The sequence below is a fragment of the Athene noctua genome, chromosome 2 (assembly GCF_965140245.1).
Source record: "Athene noctua chromosome 2, bAthNoc1.hap1.1, whole genome shotgun sequence".
NCBI lineage: Eukaryota > Metazoa > Chordata > Aves > Strigiformes > Strigidae > Athene > Athene noctua.
The window spans coordinates 50,323,032-50,344,312 of NC_134038.1; the positions used below are offsets into that span (position 1 = coordinate 50,323,032).

General features: G+C 41.2%; 1 protein-coding gene across 3 annotated transcripts in view; it reads left to right on the plus strand.

Moving 5' to 3' along the window:
* Positions 1-20,932, plus strand: part of CHST9 (carbohydrate sulfotransferase 9) — a 92,267-nt gene extending 71,335 nt beyond the window's left edge. For 2 of the 3 annotated variants that reach the window (XM_074897744.1, XM_074897743.1), the window contains exons 4-5: positions 1,217-1,254; positions 19,550-20,932. In XM_074897744.1, the coding sequence (XP_074753845.1) occupies positions 1,217-1,254; positions 19,550-20,647 (1,136 nt within the window). In that variant the 3' untranslated portion in view covers positions 20,648-20,932. The remainder of the gene's footprint in view (positions 1-1,216; positions 1,255-19,549) is intronic. The other variant, XM_074897745.1, reaches the window with a different exon arrangement.
* The last annotated feature ends 349 nt before the right edge of the window (positions 20,933-21,281 follow it).

A 21,281-nucleotide genomic window follows, 5' to 3' on the forward strand; every position in this document is an offset into this window, starting at 1 on the left:
ATTTAGCAAATAAAAACACAAGTATGCAGGAAATAATTATCATAAGAGACAACCTTTAATATAGCCTAAAGTGCATATCTTTATTTGAATTATCTATAATGCTTTCATTGAGGAATATTCTCAGGAACGAGTAGGGAAGATCATTTCCTTTATACTGTCTTTATATTGTACTTTAACACTTAAAATATTTTCACAAATTTAAAAAATTCTCTCTTGTGCTGTACATACCAGTACGAAAAAGTTCTGTTGAAATGGAGTATCATTTCCAGTGCTAGAGGTGGCAGCCACCCATACTAGGCAGGTTCACCTGACAGTTAGTAGTGATACTGACAGGTTGCAAACAGTGTCCTATCATTATTACTTAGAAAAACCCTTCTGGGTACATGTAGCCTAGCTGGATAGGTAAGTGTGAAATTCCTGACTTTTCCCAATACATGTGGATGACCTCTAGTAGCAAAGGGATGGTAATTGATACCAGCAGCCCTTTTGACAACTAGTGCATGGGAACAGTAAATGAAGCAAAATTACTGTGGCTTTGGATCTAAAAGGAAGGAGGTGTCATTGCTGCTAGGGTCCCAGACAGCTGTAGAAAAGTCATGTTCTGTCCAGGCTTTGATCAAGTCTTCAGGAGCACACTGAAGGACACCGCAGAAGGCGGACAGAATAAGGAAGCAAGACCATAATTCAACTTGCCACTTTGAGGATATTATCAGGATAGAATTTCTCCCTTTAGCCAGCTGGTGCCTAACCTCAGTCTTGACACAGGCACGTAATTTTATTTTAGGGTAATGGCAGAAGCTGCTTTTCTCCTCCAGTGGTCAAATCCCAAGCTGGATGCTGCTACTAGTCTCTCAGACACATACATATACATGCAGTAGTACACCTCACAATGTTAAGATGCTTCATAGCACATATTTGAATCTTGTTGTCTTCACTTTGAATGTTGTAATTTCTTGTGGGGTTCCAGGTTAACGAGCTTGGCTCCCCAGTTCAATCTTCTTTTTCTCACATCTTGATTAAGAAGAGCTTGTGTTTCTTTTACTTTGGGTGGATTTCCATTTTGAAGTTTCAAGTCCTTTGTACATGTTAAATTCTGTTTCTTAATTATAAAGCGTGATTATTTTTTCTTTTGTTGAATTCACTGGTTTATATTCTGTATGTACAAGATAATATTCATTAAAAGATGTACGAACTAATTATTTTCTTTCTCTTTCAGACTCTGGAAAAAATTTGCAACAACAGTTAATTAATCAGGTATTTTGACACTTTCATACTTTTTGTTACTTAGTTTTTCACTTAGAAGAATTGTAGCAATTAAAGGGGAGAACTTGACAGTCTTAATATTAACTATAGGTGTGCTAGGGACCACGTATCTGACAACTGCCTAGTTCTGCAGATGTGTCAAATCCACAAGAGTAGCCATAATTTTGATTTAAACCTAAGATTTGCCATTTAATCAATTTAGTTCATCTACTTCTCAGTGTGTTGATGGTGAGGACAAAGCCTAGAGGTAATTTGTTCACTGGTATCAAATTTTGTAGTACAAAATTATGCTTTTTTTTTTAAAAAAAAAAAAAAAAAGTAATATTTCTTCTGTTTGCTAGTATTCCTTGTAAAAACCAGAAAGCTATCGATCTGAAATACATGCACAGCACATGTAAGCGGTGTCTTTCAGTGTTGTTTTCATTTCTGCCATGAATTTTCATTGAGGCTTCACTAAATGATGATGTTGCTTGTGGAGGTGTTTTCTGTCTTGTCTTTATTACTGTATCAGTTATGAGTATTTATTTAGGAAAAAAACCCTTTATATATTGCAATTTAGCATTTCAGTATCAGAAGGATATAGGAACTATACTGAAAAAAAATTTTCCCTGATCAGAAAGAGAGGATGAATCCCAGAGTTTGCTTTCCTAAATTACATGCTCTTACGGATCAAAAGGACCTGACTTGTACAGAAGTACTGTGCTGCTTCTCATTCCTGGCTTCTTGTCCTCTTACTAAATGCTGCTATCCAGATGGCATATAAAAGGGTATCTGGATTGTTCGTGAGATGTATTTTGAAAAGCCACTTTAAAAGCAGTCATTAAAATACTTGTATTCCAGCAATTACCCTCTCTTAAGTAGTCTTCCTTTCAAGCTATAAATTGAGCCATTGGCATCATTATGTCACTGTTATCTTTGAATTGATCATCTAGATGGAGGACTAACCCATCAGGTGACTGTCCACCTAAGGCTTGGGTCTAACATTTCCCCTGCTGTGGCAGAGCAGGACATGGATGTCACTGTGTCACTTTCAGTGGCCTGAGCTGGCACCATTCCTGACCAAGTAAGCTCTTGCGCACCTGGTAGCTTATGGGAAGCCTGGTCCTGTGACACCAAATAATATCGAGAGTTGTTGCAACCTTCCCATTATCTTGAGAAATTGGTGGGTGAACATATTTAGTCCAGAATATGATGTCACATAAGCAAAGGAAAATTTTCACTTTTTCTAAGTAAGTGTAGAAATATTTTGAAACCTAACGGAAGTTCTGTGCTTTGACTGAGAGTTTATATCCCAAACCAAGTCTAATTAACTTTTATAAACTAAACTGCATTTTAAAATTCGCCTGAAATGCCGTGCAGAACCACTTTTGTGAGTCGTTATTGGCCAGAAGGGGGGGCAGTTGTATTTTTAAAACACAACTTGAGGCTACATTGACAGGGCTGTGAGTGGCTGATGGGAGACTTAATTCTGCACATTTTTTGTGTGACCAAACTAGCTATGTGGATGACATTGCCCTTTACTGAAGAAGAATGTATTGTGATAAAAAGGACATCTGCACAGTTGCCAAAGTTGGATTAAGTGTCGTACTTTGTGTACCTGTCTTGGTCTTTTCCTCCATGCCATTGCCTTGCCCTCCTCGAATTGCTCACCTGTTCTGTCTCTCTTCAGTTAACTTAAGAACATCTAATTTTTCAGAAAAATTGCATTGTCTTGATATGTAAAGTGTGTATCTAAATAAAGCTGTAAAAAGTTGATTTGGTGACAAATGGTAGACATTCACTGTTGATGCCGTATTCTGTACAAACTTCCTCTGGACTTCCAAGAAATGGAAAGTTTCAAATTAGAAATCAATTTAATTTTCAAATCTGTAATTTAGGGCACAATTGCAGAGGCACTGCGTATTTGATTTGAAGTAACATTACTTCAATAAAAGGATTTGAACTGGGGTTGATCCTAATGGAATATCTCCCATAGAAAGATTCAGGGTTTTTTCAATACTGAACTTGAAATGTTATATGCAGGATAAGATACTTATCTGACTTAAGGTCCTGTAAGTCCCCTTTAAGTCAGTGCAACAATACTGAGTTAAACTGGCTGCCAGAAATTTAAGTGAGGGAGAAGTGGCTCTGCAGAAGATGAATGATGTTACAACTTGACAGAAGCAGGAGTGCAAAGGGGCAAATAGCAGGAAATGTCTTGTTGAGAGGCAAGTGAAACAGAGAGGGGGTGGGGAAATGATAAAGCTGCTGTCTGAGTGTTGTTAGTCTGCTAGGTAAACCCCTCACTGTCTGTGGGTATCTGGGACCTCTGCCATCTTGGAGACCACTGTTGTTTCTGTGTGGTTCTTGGCTCCTTCTAAAGCATGAGCAAAGATTGGTGAAATGTTGTCATAGATAAAACTAAGGTAGTATCTACTTCCAGAAACCTTTGACTACAGTTATCATCTTCACTGGCTCTTGTTCCCTTTGATCATAAGGCATTTTCTAGTTTCCTTGAGCATCTTTTGTCATTCATGTATATAGGTATGCTTGTTTATTTAACAGTAGCGGTCATCTACCACTCTGCCTGAGCAGAGACATCCAGAAGTGGTATGCACCCTGCTTTTCAATACCTGTTTTTAACTACCTTTGCAACTTTACGGTAAAACCTGGCACCAATGTACAACCTAATTAGCTGTAGCGTGTTAACTACTGCTAAGGAAAATGCAAGGAAACAAGAACAAACCTTGTGTTTCTGTGTAACAGTCATGGCTAAAAAACATATTACAGACCACCAATCAAAATATGTCTGAAGGCAATCCTTTATGTTTCATCCTTACCACTCAGGTTTTGTCTGTGTTGTGGTTTTAATGCATATTCCTACATGTGGTTTTGCCCAGTGCCTCTCAGAAGCTCTGAACAACTAACAAGAATATGCGTACTTGCATTTAGAAGCTGAAGTTGTTTGCACAGTCAGACTTCTGGGTTAAAATCCTAGCTGTGTTTGAGCTCAGACTTGAGCCTGTCCCTTCTACAGTGAAGCTGCAGGTTGGGTCAGGAGGCTAGTGAGAGTACTCCACAATATCTGTCCTACTGTTTTGCCCCTGAGGAGCTCTTTCCTCAAGGCAGGCTCTCTTGCAGTGGCATATCCATCTCTTAATCTTTTTAAGATCTCTGTCAGGGAGCATTTCCCTTTCTGCTTATGGGGTTGGGGAAGAATTAACACAGAAAGGACTGTGATGAAGCAGTGTACTTTCTAGAGCTGGCCTTGGACCAAGGATAACTGCAGCTCTGATCTACTGTCAGTACATGTACACCTTCTGACAAAGTAAAGAGGTGAAAGCAAACTCGAACCTCTATTAAATGACAATGTAAGTTTGTTGCACAGGTCGTCATGGGGCATGACTTATGACTGGAAGGATGTTTCAGGTGCACATGTGCTGTAATAAACCTATATTATTATGAGCAAAAACTTCACCATTCAGTCCGAACTCCTTGGTTTTCCTTGTGCGCTGCTGTAGTTTATTTCAGTACTCTCCTCTATCCCTTCCATCCTCTCACATGACCTAGCTAGGTAAAGTTCAGTCCATGTATGCCAGGTTCCTCGTGCTGCTGCTTTGAGGCTACATAATAGGTACGTCCCTTGCTCCTGTTTTCCCAGTTTGGGCTCATATTCCTTAGTGTTGCTTCCTTTGTTCCCCAAAATTAGGAATTTGAAAATCTTCAAGAGAGCGAATGCATTTAGCCTACTAAACAAACTGAACTATTATTTCACTTTCATGTGCTTCATAGAATCACATAATGGTTGAGATTGAAAGGCACCTCTGGAGATCCTCTAGTCTAACCCCCTTACTCAAATCAGGGTCAACTAGAACAGGTTGCCCAGGATCATGTCCAGATGGATTTTGGATACCTCCAAGAATGGAGACTCCACAGCCTCTGGAACTGCATATGCCAGTGCTCAATACTCACCCAGTAGAAAAGTATTTTCTTATATTTAGATGGAATTCCTTGTGTTTCCCACTGCCTCTTGTCCTGTCACTGGCCACCACTGAGAGGAGTCTGGCTCCATCTTCTTTACTCTCCCACCTCCCCCCATCAGGTATGTAAATACATTGATAAGATCCCCTTTGAGCCTTCTCTTTTCCAGGCTGAACAGTACCAGCTCTCTCAGCCACTGCTCGTATGTCAGATGCGCCTGTTGCTTAAATATCTTTGTGGCCCTTCACTGGACTCACTCCAGTATGTCTATGTCTTGTGTACTGAGAAGCCCAGAACTGGACACAGCATTCCCGGTGCATCTCACCAGGGATGAGCAAAGCTGAAGGATCACCTCTCCTGATCTGCTGGAAATGCTCTGCCTAGTGCAGCCCAGGAGGCTGTTGGCCTTTTTTGCCATGAGAGCACATTGCTGGCTCTGTCAGTTTGTCCTTCAGGACCCGCAGGTCTTTTCCTATGAAGCTACTTTGCAGCTGTCCAGCCCCCAGCCTGTACTGGTGCCTTGGGCTGTTCTTCCCCAGGTGCCGGGCTTTGTATTACCCTTTGTCAAATTTCATGTTTACCATTTCTCAAGTCTGTTGAGGTCCCTCTGAATGGCAACATAACCCTCTGGTGTATCAGCCACTCATCCCAGTTTTGATTGTCTGCAAACTTGGTGAGTGTACACTCCGTCCCATCATTCAAGTCAGTAATGAAGATATGAAACAGTTTTGGATGCACCATTGACCCTGGGGTGCTAGTGATTGGCCTCCAACTGGATTTTGTGCACAACTGTTTGAGCCTAAGCAGTTCAGCCAGTTTTCAGTCCAACTCACTGAACACTTATCTAGCTTGTACTTCATGAGGACATTATCGGAAACAGTGCCAAAAGCCTTACTAAATTTGAGATAAACAACATCCAGTACTCTCCCCTCACCCACTAAGCCAGTCATCTCATCGTACAGCGCTATCAGACTGGTCAGGCATGCTTTCCCCTTCATAAATCTATGCAGCACAAAGTCCAGCTGGAGGCCAGTCACCAGTGGAGTACCCCAGGGGTCACATCTCAATAAAATACTGTTTAACTTCTTCATTACATACCAGGATGATGGGACAGAGTGTACCTTCACCAAGTTGTCAGAGGATACAAAACTGGGAGGAATAATTGAGACACCAGATGGGTATGCCACCATTCAGAGGGACCTCAGCAGGGTGAAGAAATAGACAAACAGGACCCTCATGAACTTCAGCAAAGTGCAATGCACTTGGGGAGGAATAATCCCCTGCCCCATCACACTCCCAGGAATTGAGGTGAAGCTGACCAGCCTGTAATTTCCTTGACACTCCTACTAGCCCTCCTTGAAGATAGGAGCGACATTTGCTTTCTTCCAGTCCTCAGCAATCTTCCCCCATCACTATGACCTTTCAAAGATAATCAAGAATAGTCTCACAGTGACATTCTCCAGTTCCATCAGCACTCATGAGTGCATCCCATCAGGTCCTATGGACTTATGTCCAGTTTGTTTAAATACTCTCTAACCGATCCTCTTCCACCAGGGGAAGTCTTCCTTACTCTAGACTTTCCCATAGGTCTCAGGGGCATGGGATTGCTGAAGGCCAGTCTTTTTAGTAAAGACCAAGGCAATGAAGGTGTAAGTATCTCAGCCTTTTCCATGTCATCTATCACCAGGTCCCTCCCCCATTCAGCAGTGGGCCCACTTTTTCCCCAGTTGTTCTTTTGCTGTGGATAGACCTGTGGAAGCCTTTGTCATCTTTCATATCCCTCCCAGATGGCTTTTGGCTTTCCTAATACCATTCCTGCATGATCAGACAATGTCTCTATATTCCCCCAAGTCACCTGTCCCAATTTCCACCTCTGGTATGCTTCCTTTTTATGTTTAATTTCTTTCAGAAGCTCCTTTTTCACACACATAGACCCATGCTACCTTTGCTTGATTTTCTCCTCATGGGAATGAACCATTCTTGAGTTTGGAAGAGGTGATCCTTGAACTTCATCCAGATGTCCTGGACCCCTCTCCTCTCCAGGGCCATATGCCATGAGTTTCCTCTAAGCAGTTCCCTGAACACTCTAAAGTCTGCTCTCCTGAAGCCCAGGGCTGTGATACTGCTTTTTGGCTTGTTCCCTCTTCTCAGGATCCTCAACTCTGCCTTCTCATGACACCTGCCATCACCCTGACCTTCACATCTCCAACCAGTCATTCCGTGTTCGTAAGCATGAGGTCCAGCAGCCAGTCTCTCGTTGTTGGCTCTTTGACCACTTCCACTAGGAATTTTTTATTAATGCACTCCCCAAAGCTGGATTGCTTGTGCCCTGCTCTTCTGCAGGTGGTTAAATTCCCCCATGAAGACCAAAGTTTGTGAATATGAGGCTTCTTCCAGTTGTCTGCAGAAGGCCTCATCTACTACTTCTTCCTGATCAGGGCTTCTGTCACAGACACCTGTCATAGTGTTAGTCATGTTGATCTGCCCTCTAGTCATGACCCACAAGTGCTCCGCTGACTCTCATCAATCCAGAGACAGAGCTCCATGTGTCCCCACTGCTCTCTGGCTGAACGGGTGACTCCCTGCTTTGCTGTCCCAGCCTGCCCTTCCTGAAGAGCCTGTATCCATCCATGGCAGCTTTTCAGTCCTGTGAGCTGTCCCACCACATCTCTCTGATCCCAGAGAGACTGCACACAGACCTCTAATTCTTCCTGTTTGCTCCCTGTCTGGTGTGCAATAGTGTACAGGAACCGTGGAGAGGCGCCCAGCCATGCTGGTTTCCCAGAGAAGGTATGAGAGCCTTCCCCCATCATGCTGTCCTGTAGATATTCACTTCTTTATATGCATATGCTTGAGGTGGGCACCTCTGAGCCCTGTCTGGTTGGCTGAGATCCCTCCTGCTCCCTATGCACATTTTGTTACCAGTAGGTAGAAGTTGCATTTTTTTTAAATTTATTTTCCATTCATTATGTGATATCTGATTAGATAGAAAAATCGGGCAGGAAAAATTGTTCAGGTTTGTCCTACACATAACATTTTCTTTCTTCCAGGCTGATCAGGGCTGCTCCTGATACCATTTTCTGCCTACTTCAAGTTCAGATAACATAACAGTCCTTTACTGATTAAATAATATATAGTACCAAGATGGTGAATGTCAGAAAAAGACAAGAGGCAATATTATTCAAATAAGAACAGTGGACACATTTATTTGAGAACCTTTTCAGTATCCTGTCAGAGGAAACCATTTCTCAGGCTGTATAGACAGGAACATACATGCAGTGTGTGAAGGTAGAAATATCTTCAATTTTATGGAGAAAGATTCTTCTTGTGAAGAAAAAAAGCATTAGAGTATACAAGAGACTAAGACGACTGGATGTTCAACAGAAATACTGAAAGAGATGGTGTGAGGTTTAAGCAATGAAAGGCAGCAATGGGCTGGAAAGTTGGGTTGCAATCCTGATCCTCGGATTTCTTGAGAGTCCCTTCTCGCTCTGTAAAATGGCAAGAGTTTTCTACCAGTGTTAATCAGAAATTAGGAATCACAATATTCACATGGAGTAGGCAATTATTATCTTTCCTTGTTTTGCAGGCATGGAAAAAATGAAGTGTGAAGGTCAAGGGAGTTGCTCAAAGTTACAAAACCAAACACTGTGATTGAGGCCGGTGCACCTACCCTTAACCACAGCGCCATTCTTTCTCATTATTCCTCTGCTTCAAGGAGGGATGGTGCTTGAAATATTTAGTGTTTGGATGGCACACTGATCATCTGTGGCACTGCTTGCAGATTTATGCATACGGAGTGGATAGCTATACAAAAAACTGCTACAGAATAAGTTAGGGTATTTTCTTTTCCCTATGATAAACACAGGTTATCCCACAGTATGCTACGGTATGCTACCTTTCAGTCAGTGTGAGGAGGGAGTGTGCAGTGGATAAACCCGTTCATAAGTTCACAGTCTGTTTTGTCCCACATTAATTTATTAATGCAATCAATTCTCAATGCAATCAATTAATTTTAAAAAAAAAATGAACACATGAATTAGTTTTAAAGTTTTATGAATGTAGTCAAACACAGATTTGAGATATTTGCCAACGTAGAGTGCATTATACATTTCTATTTATTTTTTATTTACCAATAAAGTAATCTAATTTGAATTAAATGCTAATTGTGATTGAGGGGAAAATGCTTTGAGACCTCTAGAGATCTTACTGTCTCTTCCAAAGCAATTTGGGGGAAATTGAATTCTTCATGCCTGAATATACATTAATATTCTTCAGCTGAACCTAGTTTCATTTTAAACTTTTCTTACTATTTCTGAAAGAGCAAGATGTCTCGTTCATGCTGGAAGATAAGTGTGTTTACCTGCAGAAATGGATTCTGTTTACCAGCAGAAAATCCCTGTGGATCTTACCACAGCCACTAATCTGAGAAATACTGCCATGTATGCAGAAGCAGAGCATTACATTACAGCCCTCTCTTTTCAAAGGGGTTGCTGGCTTTTGTGAGGAAAGTGTACAGCTGTTGATTATCTTCGTTTTTACATTTTGCTACTTGTAAATGCCCTGGGTGCCCTAGGGAGACCTGACAGTCATACTGCCAGGCCATCGTCCTTTCAGTCCTCCTGCAATAATGTTTGAAGTCAGGGACAATTTTAGCCAACTTTGTCACAGTTATAAGAGCTCAGTGTTGTGAAGGGTGGTGGCTGGTTAGAAGGGAAGTTTTGTCCTCACTGAGGAGAAGACAGTCATTAGTATCCCAGCTCCGTATCCATTCCAGGAGAGGGTAGGGGCCTGACTGTCAAGCACAAATGCAGGTGGTGAGCCACCGTGTTGCCCACTGCTGCCAGTTGGGTACGGGGAGGAACTGGAAGTGCTGACAGGAAGAGATGGGATGGAGAAACGTGATTGAAACTCCTCCAAAACTAGGCTACCACTTGCACTGCTGCTTGTAAGAACATCTTGTTGAACAGCTTGTTTGTAGATGACGTTTGCAGCTGAAGTAATTCCTTTAAAGTAATTGAGGAAAGGATTTGACATCCAACTCAAAACCTTTTGGTCTTAGAATCCTGTTGGTTCCCCATATAACACATGCTCTTTGCCTCTTTGCTCCAAGCTCCATATTTGGCTACTCAGAACAGACATTCTAAGCAACTGTTTAAGTAGCTCTATCTTAATTGTAGCTCAGAGGGGGCAGGTTTGGAAGGAAGCTGAAGTGCCTAAAGTTAACTCAAGTCCAGATCTGTGATGTCTTCTGCTCATTCATCACCTCCCAGAGGAGGCAGCTGAGCCTCGTAAGCTTGTTCTGCAGGTACAGATGTGCCCCAGTGTTGTCAGGACTGATCCAATCCAGGCACTTCTCTCAGTGTTGTGGAAACCCAGAAACAGCTATCTCACCAGGAAAGCTCAAACCTGCCAGATGGGACCACATGAGGTACAGGTACACCAGGCAGTCTTCTTAAGATGGTGTTGGGATAGCTGTGAAAACTAAGTCAGTGATTCCCTGAAATATGGAAGTCTAGGTTTACTTTCTTCCTCTGCCCAAGCAGATTCAAGCCTAAAACTTCTGCTTCCCGTAAGACCCATGTTATATCCTTCCTGTATGTAAAGTTGAATGAGAGAGAGAGAAAGAAAGAGGGGGGGGGGGGGCTCATCTGACGTCTGGTGATTACAGCACTCCCTGGAAGAGGGAAGACAGGGTTTCAGTCCCAGAAGGCAGAGTTAGTTCAATCAATCAGAGTTAGTTAGATCAATCACCCTCCCAGGAAATGTCTACTCATGCAGATGGAGCAGTGGGGACTGGGTCTCCCCTGTGCAGGGCGGAACAGCAAGTGCCAGAACATGGTCCCTAATACCTCTGGATAAAAAGAGGTTGGCATCTAGCCTCAGGCATCAGCAGATGTTGTTTAAAATAGCAAATGCACTCAAAAATGCCTGCTTGGCTTGAGTTGTGAAAATACAAGAGGCATTATTTATTTTCTTCTTCATAAAATAACGGTGTATGTAAACTACCATGCACTTGGAGGTAATGATTTTGAGAACTGCATTTGTCAACAGAGGGAACTATTTAGGTTGACTTGCTTCTGTGCTTTACGTTATGAAAAAGTAGGCATGTTAACATTATTTAATTAACTCAAAGAAGAGACAAATGTGTAATATACAGAGATTACCTGAAAGTGTCATCTTCAGATTTAAACTCTCTGTATGCATACAGTAAACCTACTAGTCAGTGGAACCCAAGAGTCTTTCTTCATAAAATGAGTATTACATGCTTCGTTTGGGTCCATTTTGAATTTCAGGTTGTTTAAGTTGCTTTGCTATGACGTTGTGTGCAGATATGAGAGTGAGTGCTGATAAAGATTTCTGGCCACTGTCTGCAGTGGATGACTAAGTTTTTATTAACAGTATGCACAGAGGAGGAGGACTGAGCTCAGAATTAAATGTTGTTTGAACTTACTGGTTTACCTGTACCCAAAATGAGAGTGACTGCACAGAAAGAAGGTTGGGCTAAATATGGCCAAGTGTTAAGTGGTCCATGATCTGAAAGTTGCCTTTTATTAAGTGCATCTTAGCTACACATCTAGAGATGAGCACTCCATGCAAACTGTATGCAGGCTCTGTCCAAACACAAGCTGTCTGGGCTGCAATGGCTCTGTGCTTATTTACAAGTCTGTGAGTTATACTGCAAAGACCCAGCTCCATGAAACTGTTGTCAGAAACCTAGAGAAGCAGCATCAGCATTGCACTATCCAGATGCCAATTTATCACTACCACTGATAGACCTTGAAAATTACTTCTTTATTGGTAATAATGGGGTGGGGTGCTTGTTTTTATTTTCCCGTACTTGCTTGCAGTTGTCTTGGTGAATCTTTAATCTGTCACGCAAACTTACATGTTGCTTAGTTTCTGATACTAATAGCATCTTTATTGGTACTTTTTCTGTTAACCGTGCCTTGATCTTTTTTATTATTCCCATTCTGAGCATGTTTTAACTGTGAGGGCAGAAACAGGAGGGAGTTAATTCCAGATTTGTATAAGAATTGGCAAGTAAAATAAGAGATTAATTTCCTTCATCCAAGTTGCTGACCATATGAATCAGCTTGTGGAAGTGGCTCATGCAGACTGTCTTGCCTCATTAGCGTGGGTGACTGTGCTTTTCGTAGATGCAGGCAGGGGGCAGGGAGAGGAGGAGAGCTCAAGTGCAAAGCCAGGAGTCATGTATCTGTGAGGGTTCAGGCAAAGACGAATGAGTTCCTTATTAAATGGACATGGGACTAATACTATAATCCTGATACTGTTACCGTTTATCTTACCCTTTTGGGCCTCTTCACTTTTCCCATTGCCTGTGGGCCTGGGTTGTTCTCCAAAACCAGCTTCTGGACTGGTGCTCTCCTTTCAAATTTTTCCACACCAGCTCATTCACTGACACTTGGCCACATTGCATTAAAAAAAAAAAAAAAAAAAAAAAATCTCTTTCCCTCAGCCCTTTTCTTCTTCTACGCTTTGTCTGTGCCCTTGCCATAACTCCAAGTCACACTGCAGTGAGATGCCAAACTTTCTTCTAACAGATTCAAGGGGCAATAGTCACTGATTCACAAAGCTGTGTTTTGAAAAGCAGTATATAAAATGTCTGGTATCTGTTAATTAAAATTTACCTGCAGTACTTCTTTTTTTCTTACTATGATCAGTTATTCTCATTTGTGTCTGGCTTAGTGTTTGCAAGTACCTCCCTTGAACCTAACAAACTACAAACTAAAAGGTTTGCCTCTTAGTCTCTGCAAGAAGCCATGAGCACCTTGTATACTCATTTCTTTTTTTCTTTTTTTCCCCCAACTAATTTAGTAATCTTAGAGATGCTTGGTAGAAGTACATGTGTTTTAGGGATACATACCTCATAGGAAAATGCGGTGTCAGTATAGTAAGGTTTTGCCTTTCAGGACTGATGGTTCCACATACAAAATATTCCTAAATCTTAATCTAGAGGAAAGATAAGATTGCTGCCATTTCGTGGGGTTTTGAGAACTTTAGGGGCAGAAAGAACTATGAATGTTCAAAGCACAGTTGTTTCATTCTTCCTTTTCCATATTGGAATTGCGTATGAGCCACAAGGTCTCTCTGGCAGAAGAACCTCCACTAAACTTGCAGTGTTCACAGGGAATACATATGTCAACTCTGGCTTGTGAGGAATGTAGCAGTGGTGATTTGGTCTGAATAAATTAGATAAACAAAAAATTCATGGGAGATGAGGGGTTAGTGTTGGCTATCTCTGGAGTAGCTGTTTTAAGCACAAATGATGAATCAAGAGGTTTATCTTCAGTGCACAGAGGGTGAAGCACCTCATCCGCAAATATTTCCTGTCACTTGTGGCCAGCCTGGATAGTCTCTTCATTGGAAGCTCCTGTAGGGATTTGTTGTGCTCACCAACATTATACGACACAGCTGCTATGATATGAGAAAGTTGTGAGTATATTTACGTGTTAGCTCAGGTAGCACAGGACTAGAGGAGTCTGGCCATTCTGAATTATGCTTTGCAAATAGTCTTCTAGCACAAAAAAATTAAGCAGAATCCCTCCTCTTGGCAGAATCCCTCCTTCTGACAGACTTAAGAAAACTTGCACATACATGTAAGTATAGTTCTACATGTTTTTACAGCTAAAGTGATGTAGTAGTAGCTTCAGGCTTCACGAGATTGATGAAGATAGGAGCCATGCAAACTTTTCCTCATATTTCCACTACATATCAATACTGAGCCATCTGCCATAGTCATGCACCTCTGCTGAAGAAATCCTTCTAACTGTGCCCAATTATATGAAAAACTCAATATTTAAAGCAAATGAGGTTTAGGCTGAAACTATATATTACCTTTTCAAAGACTCCCACATTCCTCCAATCCAAGTAAGAGGATGTTTGGTTTATAGCCCTACGGAATTCAAGCTGCCTTCATCTCAGTACCTAAATTAAGGGACTGATCTCCATGCACTCCCTGATCAATACAGAGTTAGAGAGTGAGTCAGAAAATGAACTTTGTCTCAGGAGAGCCTTTCTCTGTAAGTTTTCTACAGAGACATCCTAGGTAAACAAGTAAGGTCTTGAAATTACATGTTCATAATGAAAAATCCTCACATAAGAAGCAACGTAAAGAAATACATTTATACAGCAAAATAAACTATCTAGTGCTCTCAGTTCATGCTGAACTTCGTCACTGCCAAATGTGTAGTACAAAAGGACTGGGATGTAAGCGAAGATATAATATACTGCAAGCATATATTTCAAACTCCTGTCATTTCATCATTGGGAGGGGCCTTTGCTGCTTCTCATGGGTAAGTTTCTCTGAGTATGTACTGCAGAAACCCTTCCTGGGTTGATCAGAAAACAAACAAAAATGCACTGTCCTTATAAATAATTGCTTTTAATAAGTTTGATCTGCAAAAAAATTTTTCATCCTGTTCTTGTCCTAAGGAATGATGTTTTTATCATCTCTGAATATCCACATGTTTGAAGAGCACCCATATTAGCTATTTTGTATAATAGTGCTGAGAGGGCCTTCAGGTCACACAAACCTTCAACAATCAAGTGCAAGCCACAGTAAAAAGCAGAGCACAGTAGGCTCCCAGGTGATTTCATGCAGTTGCTCCTAAGAAGCATCTTAGAGGACTATTTCAGGAAGCATGTTTTAGGACAGAAGACACATTATCTAGATGTTAACCAAACATACATTACTGATACTTAGGATGTAGTCACTTGGCCACACAGAAAAGCACAGTAAAACAAAATATTTCTTTCTTCAACTATTCTTTGTCCTACTGTTGGGCTCACTTAATTTTATTATTCTTGTTAGTAAAAATGAAGATCCAGCACTAAAGCATTTGGGAAACACAGCACTGTGTGCACTGCAGGCCATTAAATCTTCGTAAATCAGCCTCAGAATAATATCCTTTCCAATACATCATTATCTTTTTGCATGGTGGGTTGCTCTAATTGCAAACTGTCTACATGAGATCCCACCCGTGCATTGTAAAACCACCACAAAGCATAATTGAATAAGTCTTAACCATTCTTGGCAACAGTCAATCTCTTCTACCTCAGTGGCTTGTGAAGGTACTAAAGGAAAGGACAGCTTGAATGTGTGTATAAGAAGGTATTGGCTACTTATTTTTACAGTGAAGAGAATCCCTTTTGTGGATGTGGAGGAGCAGGGAGTCTCCAGCAATAAAAATGTCAAAAAAAATCCATGAACTCACTAATGATACATAAATGCCTTTTGTTTCAACAGCTTCACTGAGTTGCCTGCCAGTAGCTAACCACACTAACACTCTCTTAAATTCCTTTTTTTTCCTTGTATTTAAACTAATTTTTAAATCTGTCTTCAGTTCCTGCCTAGCTAAAGGGAGACAGAGACGATGTGCATACCCTTCTAAGTTGTACATATGGCCATTTCTTAACTTGCTTTCAAATGTGATAATGCAAACAGAGAGTAAGGCACTCTGTGTAATTGCTAGCAACATCACTTGCACATAATTGCAACACGTCACTGGATTTTATTTCTTGGATGAAATGTACACAATCTGCTGCATAGGTTGTCAGCATGTCTCAAGGACAGCTTTGCATCTCTCCAAGGTGACCATGGAGTTCATCTCACATGCCAGGCAGCTGGTTCCCAAACTTAGCAGCTCTTTGGAAAGCCATGAATGGCCATCCCTGCACTTGGACATTTGTCTCAAATAGTCTGGTAAGGACTGTTTGCCTGGGAAGATCTGGATCCAGACTGGTGTGGGATTACCCGTTTGTTGCCTGTTGGTGTATATTCAGGCATTTTCTAAAATAATGGTGCTCAGCAGCTTGTGAGGTGCACTGTATATAATTGGACAATTATTTTTAAAAAATGTTTATTGCTTTTGCCACTTTCTTCTTTTCCTGTTCCCACTGTGAAAAAAATCAGCATAACATAGAGATGTTCAGATCTTTAAAGTGTCATAAAATGGGCATTGAAAAGTCATTGGCACCAAGAGGAATCCAAAGAAGGCATCTCACTTTGTGTAAGCCTAGTATCATAAAACATTAAAATCCTTTCAGAGTGTGTGGTTTTCAGCTCTGTCATGCACATAAGAGTGATAGAGCTAAATATGCCAGACTGTCAGGTAGTTCTGTTTAAGAAATATGGCACTATCTAGTCAACAATTTCTGTTAGTTTCCCAAGAAAACTTTCTAGTTAAACATTTCTCATCAAAAGTGAAGCTTGATTCATCCGTTCATTTGTCTCACCAGTACTAGCTACTAACCTAGTTACTCACGCAAGTATATAGGAAGGTTTGGGTTTTTTTTGTGGGTGTGTTGGAAAACTTCTATGTCAATATAAAGCCTTTGAAAATTATCACCACCCATTCCTATTCTTAGACAAAGTTACAGCCAGCATTTACTGCAAGCACACTATCCCTCGTCGAGCTTATAATAACATTTATTACACAATACTGTTGTTTTCACTATGGGATATGTGTCTCAATGAGAAGGGGAAGTGGAGAGGGGAAGCAACTAATAGTATTTTACATATTTAGATAATTTTTTTGTCCTCAGAACTTCCCGTGTCATTGTTTTTCCCCTAGGTCTTTTTTGTTGTTGTTGTTTTCCCCCCTTATGTTTGGGGCTTTTTTTCCCTGATAGATTCTTTCTTCTTTTGCTTCATCTTGCTTGGAGGGAACCCCTTTCAAGTGACTCCCACTGTGCATATGCTCTTCCTTTAGGGTGTTACCTGAGATTTCTCTGAATAATCCTTCTCTGAATTCTTTAATCCAGTGAAAAAATCTTTCAGTAGTGGTTCCTACAGTTGCATTTCACAGCTCCTTGGGTTATCTCCTGAGGTTGGTCCTAGATCCCAGGCAGACTGTTTGAAATGGATCAAAATCAAGACCACACACCTTTCAGTCTGTCCTTTTCCCTCCTCACCTGGTGGAACAGAGGCATCTTCCACTAGTTCAGGATGACAGGCTGACTTCCTCTGAAGTGTAGAGCTCAGTTTAGTGGCATTGGGTTGAAATTCAGATGGTTTAAGTGTCTTTGCACTGAAATATCTCCTGAAATAGACTCCTAAATTCAGCTTACATACCATAGGAAGTCATGAGGTACTGCTGCCCTCTCTTGAATTTTATCTGTGTCGGGGAACACCACTACAGTCACGTATCACTGGAAACTGTCTTCTAAATTATAACATTCCCCAGAGCTGCAGTGATGAGTTTACAGTCTTTGGTTACTTTAGCATTGTAGTGTAACTTTAGTCCTACTTCTGTTGAGCCTGGTACTGTGTGGTTGATTTCTGTGTATCCCGTATTTTTCATTTTCACATTTTTAGGGTCAAGGCTGAGAATCTGAGTCACTTGTCTCCTTGTCTGAGAGGGACGTGACAAAGGCATTTAATTTATTTGTAAGTCTGTAGTTCTGCAGTAGCACTTGTAAGTCGCCATTCACTGTGATGCTGAAATTCCCATCAGGCTCATAATCATCCCCTGTTTTACTATGAGTACTACCTTCTGTTATTACACACTAACTATGCTCCTGAATTCTTTCTGTCCTAGGGCAGAAGGAATAAGTCTCTAGGCACATGTATTTCAGCTGTTTTACAAAATTAAACATTACACAATGGAATTTAAAAAATAAATTATATTAGAAAAACTGACCACATCAAACTGAAAGAATTCAAGTACCCTTTGGCATCTCTAAGAATGTAACATGCCCTCTTTCACAGATGTACAAGTCCTGCATGGCACTGTTCTTCTATTTGCTTTCACCAATACAAAAATAATTTTACTCAGTTAAGTGAAAACAAAGAGCTTATCGTTAGTGATTTGCAGCAATACAGAAGAGCCTGATCCACCAGTTTTGTTTTTGTCATTGGAAATTATTACACTGCAAGATAGGCTAACTTTTCTTGGAACTGCTTGTTTTTCCACAGGCGTTATTTAAAACTGGAATTCAAATTGTGTTCCATGCATTACCATTTCTTACATTATTCCTCTGAATTTTTAACAACCTTATTTGAGTTGGCCTGTGAACTTTCCCATCCCCCCAAATTCACATTTATAGTCTGCCAGTCCACAAATCAACTTTCTAGTAAATGTTTAATCAGTTTATGACAGAAGTGTCTTTTTATGTAGGTTTCAAAAAAAGTTCAACTTATGAAAGCAGTCAGGCAGTCTGTTCATGAGTGTCTAGCTAACCATTTGGCTATCTGGTATTGCAACAGGATGGTTAGAAACCAGCACACCCCCCTCTCCAGAAGTGTAATGAAAATAGGCAGCTGTATAGATGTCCCAATGAAACAGGCTTGCCTATTGACAAGAGAAAAAATCTACAAGACTTAGCAGACACATGAGAATCCACTTGGGAATGAGAGAGCAGAAATACCCAAACTGCAAGAAACTTCAGTCAACTTGCATGACACAAGACCCTGAAGAATTTGATGGCAAAACACAGTCCAGGTTTTGCTGTTTCTGCAGCTTGTGGACTGCACGGTGGCTGGGGACGTTAAAAGACATGTTTGGGAGGAAAGTCTCATCTTTTCACATTCTTTGCAGGGTCACTAGTTGATGTTTAGTTAGTTGATGTCTTTAATGTTGATGTTTAAATAAGTGAGATGGACTAGGTTCTAAAGGCACCTATTTTGCCTTATCAGCTGTGAAAGCAGCTAGCTCAGGTGCAGGCATCTGTGTTGCAAACACGTGTTATGTGCATGCAGTCCAATGCATCACACTTCCATGATATATCTGTAGGGGGACAGGAATAGGACCTTTTTGGAAGGAGGATTTAATCTGTCACTACACCCCACTCAAGCCCACTGATGTCAGGAGCCCTAGGTTTACCCACTACTACCATTGGGGGACAAGGCCTGCTCCATGTCAGTGGTGGAAGCAGATGGAGCAGCCATTAATGTGTCTGTGACAGTGTGCTCCCGAGAGCTATTAACAGCCGTGCAACTCGACCAGTGCTGTCACAGCGGAAAATGTGTTTGGTAGAGAGAAGCACCTGGCCTACTCCTACGAGGACTGTCAGCTTCCCTGTGTGAACTTCTGATTTCTTGAAAGGTGTGGTTTAAGCTATTTGTTTTTCTCAGAAGACATACAGTGTGCTAACAGGTAAGCTTCAGAAGCATGTATTTCAGTAATTAGCCCAGCTTGTTGCTAAATTAGCTGTCTTGATCGAGTGGTTCAGAAGAGCCGTTGTAGTACTAAATGCGGTTTGGTCGTGAGTGCGCACCACCATCCTTGCTGCTGTTGCAATGTGAATAGGCTGGGCTGGGCTTGTGCTCCATTGTAAGCTCTGTTCCTTTCCCTGTTTGCAGGATTTCATATTCTCACCTCCAGGGATGACAAGGAGAGCAGCGTGGAACAGCAGTGCTCCTCCTGGCCTCAGTAAGCGAGAGATGGCTGCCTCAGGTGGCAAGAACTGGCAGGGCAAGGCTGATCCTTTTGGTGTGGTGGCTGCCTCCTTGGTGAGCCAACTGTCTGACCAGCAGAAGATGAGTGAGTCAGCTCTCAGCCACTTCAGAGGGGTATATTTACCTCCCACACTGCACCCTTTAAACAAGACATTAGTCAAAGGTGGCAAGTGGAAGGATGTGGATAGTGCCCAGGAAAAGCGCAGGTCCTTCCTGCATGACTTCTGTAAGAAATACAGCAGCAGAAAGAAGCTGCAGACCCACCTCGTGCACCTGGTGTCAAGAATTTATGTGGAGGACAGGCACAAGGTCCTGTACTGTGAAGTGCCGAAAGCAGGCTGCTCCAATTGGAAAAGGGTCCTCATGGTGCTCAATGGACTCGCCACTTCAGCACACAACATTTCCCACGATGATGTGCACTATGGAAAGCATCTAAGGAAACTGGACAGTTATGACCTAAAAGGGATATTCACACGCTTGAACACCTACACCAAGACTGTATTTGTACGTGATCCTATGGAAAGACTGGTATCTGCCTTCAGGGATAAGTTTGAACATCCAAACAGCTATTACCATCCAGTATTTGGGAAGGCAATAATTAAGAAGTATAGACATAATGCAAATGAAGAGTCATTGAAAACAGGATCAGGAGTTAAGTTCAAGGAGTTTATCCAGTATTTGTTAGATTCCCATCGCCCAGTAGGAATGGACATTCATTGGGAGCAAGTCAGTAAGCTCTGCTATCCCTGCCTCATCAACTATGATTTTATAGGAAAGTTTGAAACCCTGGAAGAAGATGCCAATTACTTTTTGCAGCTGGTAGGTGCTCCAGCTGATCTGAAGTTTCCTAAATTCAAAGACAGACATTCCTCTGATGAGAGAACAAGTGCAGAAGTAGTGAGGCAATACTTAAAAGAATTGTCTAAGGAGGAGAGACAGCTGACCTATGACTTCTATTACTTGGATTACTTAATGTTCAATTATACATCACCAATTGTATAGCACCAGAATAGCTTCAGGCTTCTATTAGATATTTATCATTTTGGGATTCAAAACAACTACTTTGATATTAGCCCTGAAAGGAAACAAAGTTACTGCTAAGTGGAGTTGTCTTGACTTAGTGGGGATTTTATAAGCTAAAGTAACATCAATTGACATTAAACTATAGGAGAATGCACAAAAAAAGACCTGTAAACAGCATAAATTGCACTAAAATGCCTGAAAAAGCTGCTTTTACCATTATGGATTATACTGTGGAAGCGGTAGCGCAGCCAGCTGTTGCATTAGCTCACCTAATGTTCTTTTAATGGCTTAAAAAAAAAAAAAAAAGCATTCAGAGTAGCATGATTCTTTTTTGGTGTGTCTGCCTTAGAAATTGGTTTTGAAACTATTTTTGAATGTATTTTTTACTTTCTGTCACTTACTAATAAAGAAGCATTGGCTAATTTTCTAAAGCGTTTGCAGCATCTCAGTTGCAAGGCTTGGTTGTTTGATTACCATTAGACTGTAGCTGGTTTTAGACTTGTTTTTTATTGAAGGATGCTCTTGAATACAAATGTATAAAATTACAATAACAGCAGCTGAACTCCCAGTCCACTACCCCATTTTGACTGTTGCACTAGAGTTGACAAACATG